Source organism: Capsicum annuum, chromosome 3 (genome assembly GCF_002878395.1).
Source record: "Capsicum annuum cultivar UCD-10X-F1 chromosome 3, UCD10Xv1.1, whole genome shotgun sequence".
NCBI classification, from domain to species: Eukaryota; Viridiplantae; Streptophyta; class Magnoliopsida; order Solanales; family Solanaceae; genus Capsicum; species Capsicum annuum.
In genome coordinates, this window is record NC_061113.1 from 228647203 (window position 1) to 228655630 (window position 8428).

At 41.5% G+C, this 8428-nt stretch overlaps 2 protein-coding genes across 2 annotated transcripts; one reads left to right on the top strand and one right to left on the bottom strand.

Annotated features, from left to right (window-relative positions):
* Nucleotides 1-1124: 1124 nt before the first annotated feature.
* Nucleotides 1125-2653, bottom strand: LOC107855978 (LEAF RUST 10 DISEASE-RESISTANCE LOCUS RECEPTOR-LIKE PROTEIN KINASE-like 2.1). The gene is given in 3 exon segments (NM_001347659.1): nt 1125-1457; nt 1601-1633; nt 1749-2653. Coding segments are annotated over 3 exon segments (1002 nt in total). The 5' UTR covers nt 2587-2653; the 3' UTR covers nt 1125-1326.
* Nucleotides 2654-3357: 704 nt separating this feature from the next.
* On the top strand, nt 3358-6316 carry LOC107855974 (rust resistance kinase Lr10). Its single transcript, XM_016700974.2, has 2 exons — nt 3358-4283; nt 4929-6316. Exons 1-2 carry the CDS (start codon nt 3536-3538, stop codon nt 6158-6160), a joined length of 1980 nt encoding a protein of 659 aa, XP_016556460.2. The 5' UTR covers nt 3358-3535; the 3' UTR covers nt 6161-6316.
* Nucleotides 6317-8428: the final 2112 nt, after the last annotated feature.

The window sequence follows — 8428 nt, forward strand, 5'->3', positions numbered from 1 at the left end:
TAATCTAATACATAATTAACTTATAATAATTAATTAGAGATAAATATAATAAAATTACGGAAGAAACACCTCATAAAGCGGGAAGGAGAAGTAGGCATGTTACGGAGAGCTGCCTGCTTCTCCCTCCTTTTGCCTCTTACTCTTATTAGATAGTAATATTCATAAGGTATATTCCAGCTGAATGAATTGTATTTGTCTTTTGTGGACAACATAGAAGAAGCATGTATGAACATAAATTGTTAAATATGGAGACTTCAATATTAAGTTTTTGCAAAAGAAGTGACCAAAACTATAGATTATGTGCATACCTCAATAATTGCAACGTGATTTACGTGTACCCTTGACCTCACTATAAATTTAACTGTACCAAATTCCTAGTAAACAAAATCACTGCAAGAAGAAGAACACTGAGTAATGTTTTGGGCTCGAGAAATGGTTGTGCAGTTACAAGTAGTAACAGTGCAGAGCTTTCTTACAAACACCTTATCAAATCGTCTATGGTGAGTTTGCTCTGTCGCTTTTTTACCATTATTGGAGAATAATGATTACTATGGAGAAGCTATTTCTTCTGAGATGATTCATCGAAGTTGCTTTCTTGAATACATTGTTGATTGCACAGAAATAGATATACTTGTCATTTTTTATTTATTGAAAAGAGAGAGTTTGGAGTACTAAAACTCCCTCATGATGCGGAGCGAGGTGCGGAAAGCGCCGAACCACAAGGTCAAATTCCACAAGGTGTCCGCTGAAAGGAAAATCTCCACTAGGTCTAAATCAACTCAAATCTAACCGTAAAGAGTCCTCGATAAAACTAAGCCACTTGCATACTGTAAATTAACTTTATCTCCTTTGAGGAAGGCTCGATATAGTTTAAGAAAAACAATTAGTACTACAAACTTTTGTCTTTTAGAGTGAAACTGAGATTTAACTTATTAACGCAATCCTAAGAGTTAGTTCATGAGCAAAAGATCATTCAATTCCATATAAGCAGAACACCGGTTTATTTGAATGGACAGCAGAAAGCTATTGTTTTTGATCCAGAAACGAAACAATCCCATGTCCAATAATTAACAGAACCCAAAAATATCCATTCATGCACTTACAAGAATTAGAAAATCAAAAGATTTAAGAAAAGAACAAATAAATCAAATATATAAGAATATTACAAATATACAGGACTAAACTGGAAAGAAATATCCCAGCATTAGTAACTAGATTGACCTTGTTCCAAAGTTCTGAACAAAATATACGAAAGTTTCTGTAATGGTTTCTTTGATTGTATATAAATAATACTAACAAAACTATGATCACTTAAAATCAAGACTCCTAACAATTCTGTTCACTGGAAGAAGCTTTATTCCCCAAGCCATCATCATTCGATGTGTTCAAATTCCTTCTTTTGCACTGCCACACCACGACTGCAATCAAGATTGGTATTCCCACAAGATATTTTAGACCTGCAGAATCCCAAAAGAAAAAAAAAGTTGTAGTAAGACAAATCTGTACTTTTCTTGAGACAGTTAAGCGTCAGCCCGAGTATGTGAAACAAAAGAGCACAAGTTTATCAACAATTTATGGGATCTCAACTATAGAGTCTTACCTATTGCTATACCGCCATAGAATAATACAAAAACTGCAAAGTTCCAAAGGAAGAAGAAAGTAAATCAAGTTAGTTAAATTCTCCAAGAGAATATTGGCTTATCAATATGAAAAGAACAAGATCGATGTATATAAGTTAGAACTATTACCAGAATAGTACTCGACTTTGCATCCAAAAGAACGTTCTGAAACGGGAGTGTCCTCTTTGCAATAATGACGACAAATTGGTACATCGTTGTCTTCTTCCAAAATGCAACTGTCATCTCTGCTACACCTTCTGCATAAGAAATCACTCCTCCAAGTAAGCTCAAAACCATAAGCCAGAGCTTGATGAATGCTTGTTAACGAAGACGATTTATTTGGTGAAATGCCCGGAGTTGCGGACCATGCCACAGTTTCAACCCTGCAACCGCCTGCCAAGTCCGAATCTTGCAATATTTCTCCTATGACAAGATAGGTAAAACCGGAATTGGGGGCATTTGTATTTGTGCTACAAAAACTTGTAGGTATGTAACGTGACGAGTTGATAGGACCTCGACAGTTGACATAGTTGATGTCGTTGTCAACAGGAAGCCATCCAAAGATTAGGCTAGTCATGGCATCATAACTTGCCCTGTGATCTGGAAAAACGCTGCAGTTTTCTTTCTGATTTCTTAGGCTGGGGTCGAGTAGCCTTATTGTGTAACTTCTGTAGTTAACTTCCTGCACGTAGAATTTCCGCGACTTGTAATTGAAAACGGTTTGATTGTTCTGGCAATCGAGTTCATATCCGGGCTTACCACAATGCTCGGGATCAGTCCTCAATCGGAAGGGAAATTTTATTTCTCGATCGTCACCACAGAAAGAAGGGACACAAGTGCTGTGGGCTACACAACTTGTTATGAATGTAACAAATAGAAAAATACTAGCAAAAAATGAATTTCTTATCGGCATGTTGTCGATTGAATATACAAAGGAATACAGAAAGATACTATTATGAATCTTCATTTTTCTTGGGTATTTATATACTGATCCAGTTTCCTTAGTTGTTTGATAAATATATTTGACATTTCTTCCGGCGCGTCCATTTAAATGTTAGGAATAGTCATTTGTTCAAAATGAAGTGGAATTATGTTGTGCCGAGTCTATTCCACCAACGCTGCTTTCAATATGATAAAGTGGGATTATGACATTTTCAAGATATATTAGGGGAGAATTGATATTTTAGTTGCCACCTTTGAAAGTCCAAGCTTATTGAAAGATCTTTCTAGAAAATGGCAAAAATGGTCCTTTATATTTGATGGTAGATTTAAAATAGTCCCTTAAGTATGCACTAAGCAGTTTTGGTCTGTTAAATTTGTCAAAAGTTAACAGTTTTAGTATTCTTCAAATACTACCAAACTTTGTTTGTTAGATTTGATAGAACTATGAAAGGAATAGCGGAAACTCATATTTAGAGGAATACTTTTTGTGATATCTTGTATTTTTAGAGTTTGGTGTAATTTTTTATGTGTAATTTCTGCTTTTCTTATACTCTTAGTGTTTGCAGCTGATTTTTTATTGAATATTTTGGGATTTGATGGGATTTTCTTGGTATTTAAGATCAAATCCTTTTTCTATTAACGAACATAAATTGTTTAATACTTGATGGAGACTAAAAGTATGAGTAACATTTTGCAAATCTAAAGGGCCGATACTACTATATGCATATACTTATGGGACTATTTTGAATATATCCTCAAACAAAAGAGACCAATATTTTCATTTTCCCTTCAATTCAACAACTCAGCAACTTGTTATAATGTGTTTTAGCGTGTTGACCTTCAGACACAATTAATTTTTATCCTACAAGAGAGACCACTTTTACAGGAATGGATCCTAATTGGCAACTAAGCAATTTGCATCTCGGCAACCACTGTTACCTAGAGACTGTCATTTCTCTTGCCACAAATAGAGAATGGCTCATATACTGATCCACTTGTTTCTACATCTAATTATTTTCTTGAAAGTAGCTTTAGCGCAACTAGTAACAATCCAGGATCAATGTTTGCCAACAACATGTGGCGATTACGGTCCAGTTGTTCGATTCCCTTTTCATCTAAAAAATCATCAGCCAAGTCATTGTGGCTACCCTGGTTTCGAATTATCTTGTACCTCAACCAATGTTACTCAACTCAAGCTCCAGTTTCCATTAAAAGCAACGGTCAACAACATTGACATTCCAATATCAGCCAATGTTTCTGTCCAGGAAATTGATTACAAGTCACAGACAATAACATTATCAGACCTCAAAGCCTCGTGTCTTCCCAGGCAGATATCGAACATAAATTCATCTGCTTCGCAGTTTACCATAGATCAAACCGCGTATGGTGGCTTCACTTTATTCAATTGTTCGTCAAATAAAAGATACCCGTCGTCTTCTGATCGGGTCAAGTGCCTTAGCGGACCAAACTATGACGTCTATGCTTTTCGCTCTTACGATAGAATTTCTCAGTTTCCGTCAACTTGTACTAAGATGTACAACATTTCAGATGTTCCATACGAGGTACTTTTCGGGCAGCCATATAGTCAAACATCGATTAGGCTGCACTGGTCTGAACCATTTTGTGGGAATTGTGAAGATGATGGAAAGTACTGCAGGTTGAAATCCAATAGTTCAAGTACTGAAACCGAATGCGTTGACATTCCAGAAGATCCTAGCAAAGGTACGTATTTAGAATTGCTTTTCCCCTTTGCAGTCTCTAAATTTGGCACATCTATTACCTTCCAAACTGTTGTCTGAATAAGAATCAGCAACTTAAGATAGAAGTAAGGAATCGGTCGACCGACGCCCCCTAAACTATATCACTATTTTGAGACTTTCGTACCTAAACTATTGGATGTTCGACTATAACTCCCTTTAGATTAAAAACCCTTTGCCCGAATATGTGGAAAAGATGATTGAGATAACTTCCTAAGAAGCGCGTTGGAGATGAAAAAAGTTTTAAAAATGAGTCAACCAGAACAATGTGTTCACTTGGCATGAAACTCACAAATAGGTGATAGTTTGGCAACCTTTTTCCAGTTGTACTGCCTCTTGAAACCCTTTGGAGGAGCTTTTGGAGAGTGATGCTCATGTAGCAAGTCATGTTCGGATGGATATATTAACATGAGTTCATGGGGTTTTTGTAAACTCACAAAAGGATGATAGTTTTGGGATTTTAACCTATCCACTCGAGTAATAGCCATAAATTAATTTTAAAGGGCAATCAAAGAAAGTTACTGTCTTAAGAGATCGAGACTGTTCGCATGTTTTTTGCTAATAACAACTACTACAAGAAGCTAATAATATTATCATCTTCATTTGACAGGGCTGTCAAAGAAAGTTACTGCTGCAATTGTATTAGGTAGTGTGTTTGCCTTTGTGTTAATCGGTCTAGCAGTCTACACGATTGTCAAACGGAAAATGAAGAAGGAGGATCAGAAGAGGATTGAAAGGTTTTTGGAGGATTATAAAGCTCTGAGACCTACAAGATACAGTTATGCAGATATTAAGAGGATCACGGAGCAATTCAAGTATTTACTTGGTAAAGGAGGCTATGGGAAAGTATACAAAGGGAAGCTATCGAATGAAATTCTTGTCGCGGTGAAGGTACTTACCAATCTCAAGGGTGAAGGGGAGGACTTCATCAATGAAGTGGGGAGCATAGGTAGAATTCACCATGTGAACGTTGTGCGCTTAGTAGGATATTGTGCTGATGGTTACAGACGAGCTCTTGTGTATGAATATTTATCAAATGACACACTTCAAAAGATCATATCATCAGGGAATGGAAGAAGTTCATCACTAGGTTGGGAGCAGATGCAGCAGATAGCTGTAGGAATCGCCAAGGGAATTGAGTATCTGCATCAAGGCTGCAATCAACGAATCGTTCATTTCGATATCAAACCTCATAATATCTTGCTAGACCAAGACTTCAATCCGAAAGTTGCAGATTTTGGCTTGGCAAAGTTGTGCTCCAAGGAGCAAAGTGCTGTGTCAATGACCGCTGCTCGAGGCACTATTGGCTATATCGCCCCTGAAGTGTTCTCTAGGAACTACGGAGATGTGTCATATAGAGCAGATATCTATAGTTTTGGCATGCTGTTGCTTGATATGATTGGTGGAAGGAACAAATTTGATGACGCTGCGAATGAGGAGAACAGTAGCAGTCAGATTTACTACCCGGAGTGGATGTACAAACAACTCGAGAAAGGAGAAGAAATATCAATCCAAATTGAGAATGAAAATGACAACAGCATAATCAAGAAACTAGCAATCGTAGGACTTTGGTGCATTCAATGGTATCCGGCGGATAGGCCATCCATGAAAGTTGTGATTCAAATGCTAGCAGGAGAAGGTATTCCCATCATGCCCCCAAATCCATTCGGCTCTATGAATTCGACAAACGTGATGAGGACTACTGCAGAGGGAAGCCAATTCAGCAGTGAGATTGAAAGCAGTTTTGAATCTGGTGCAAGTTTGAATTCAGTAGATGTGATGCATAATAATTTTCTCCACAAAGAACAGAATAAGACTGAAGTTGATCGATACTCCTGCTAGTATGTCCTTGGTGTATATATGTATCAGTTTGGTTGTTATAAATTGTACTTAATAGAACTTTGAGTGAAGCTGATTTCTCAAAACAGAGAATTTACTTCACAAAACAGCAAGTGAGACTTGTTAAGTTGCAATATGACCATTTGGCTTGTAAAATTAGAACGGCTCTCTCTCTTTCTCCCTACCCTCTCTCTCTCGCTCGCCCCGTCGCCGTCGCCGACCGTCGGCGCCGACCCGACCCGACCTCCGGTCCAAGCGCCGACCTCTGGCGCCGCTCTAACGGCTCTCTCTCTCTCTCTCTCTCTCTCCCTACCCTCGCCCCCTCTCTCTCGCCCCGGTCCCCGGCGCCGACCCCCGTCGGCCGCTCCCCGCCCCCCCCCGGTTCCCGGCCGTTCCCCCCCCCCCCCTGTCCATCCCCCCCCCTTTTTTGTCCATACCCCCCCTCCCCCGGCGGGGTACACCTCTCCCTCCCCACCTCGGCCGCCAGCCAGCTGCTGCCCGGTTTTCAGCCGCCAACTCTGTCTCCAACAGCCGAAGCTCGGTCTTCAGCCGCAGCTCCGTCTGCACCAGCCGCCCCGTCTCCAGTAACCGCAGCTACATCTCAGCACCGGAATCCCCCGGAAGTCGGTCAACACTGGGATTGGTGTCCGGCTTGGTCTACGAGCGTAATCCGGTGACTTCTAACCTTTGTTATTTCGTTATTTCATATTTCATTTTATTTCATTATTCCATATTTCATTCTTCGTATTATGCTAGTAGTAGCCCCTATATCTTGACTTGCGTGGGATTTGTGGATATTGTCTGTTGTCTGTTGTTGCTGTTGTTGTGGTCGTTTCTTGCACTGCTTTGGATTGGGTTATCGGCTAGGAATCTGTATTTGGGGCTGTGGGTGTTGAGTCCAGTGGTGTTTGCCCCCTAATTGAGTATAGTTTTGTTTCGGGAGTATTTCTTTGAATTTGTGTGAGCCTTGTATTTCTTGCTGCTGCTTTGATACTACCACCGTGTAATCTTTATATTTTCTTATACTTTCGTGTAATTGTGGCTGTGGGCGGTAATGGGTGGATAGGGTCATGTCCGAGGGGGTTGGGGCGTGGGGCCGTGGTGGGGGCGGGAGTGAGAGGGAGGCCAAGGTTTGGCCGTGGGGGGGGGGGGGTAGTGGAGGGCGTGTGGATAGTGACGGTACGCTGAGGGTTGGGTCTTGGAATATAGGGACCCTTCAGGGTAAGTCCATAGAGCTTGTGAAGATTCTTAGGAAGAGGAGGATCAACGTTGCGTGTGTTCAAGAGACCAAGTGGGTAGGGTCTAAGGCTAGGGATGTAGATGGTTACAAGCTGTGGTATTCTGGGAGCGAGAGGCGTAGGAATGGAGTTGGCATCTTAGTAGATGAAGAGCTTAGAGGCCAGGTAGTAGAGGTGAAGAGGATCAACGATAGGTTGATGACTATTAAGTTGGTCATTCGGGGGTTTACCCTAAACGTGTGTAGTGCTTATGCGCCGCAAGTGGGATCGGAGGGGGAGGAGAAGATGCAGTTTTGGGAGGCTTTGGAGGAGGTGGTGAGAGACGTGCCTAGTTCAGAGAAGATTGTTGTAGCAGGGGATTTCAACGGGCACATCAGGGCGTTACCGGGAGGCTTTGGTGATGTGCATGGTGGTTTTGGTTTTGGGGAGAGAAATGAAAAGGGGGCTACCCTATTGGAGTTTGCGAGGGCCTTTGGGCTGGTGGTGGTGAACTCGGGCTTCCCGAAGAAGGACGAGCACCTGATCACCTTTCGAAGCGCGATAGCCAGGACCCAGATTGACTTTTTGTTGCTTAGGAAAGGAGATAGGGCGTTGTGTAAGGCCTTCAAAGTCATCCCGAGTGAGAATCTTTCGACCCAGCATAGGCTCTTGGTTATGGATTTGGGTATAAAGAAGAATAGAAAGAGGAGGAGTAAGGAGTGTAGACCTAGAATTAAGTGGGGTGGCCTGACGCCAGTGAATGCGTGGGAGATAGGGAAGAGGTTGGCGGGAATGGGGGTGTGGGAGTGTAGGGGGTACGTGGATAGTATGTGGGACAGGGCGGCAAGATGCATCAGGGAGAATGCAAGTGAGGTGTTGGGTGTTTCTAGGGGCCGGGCCGGGCACCATCGGGGGGATTGGTGGTGGAATGAAGAGGTGGAGAAGAAAGTGGGGACCAAGAAAGGGGCGTATGCTAAGTTGGTGGAGAGTAAGGACGAAGAGGAGAAGCGGGTAAACAGGAAAGAGTACAAGCTAGTGAGGAAGGAGGCTAAGT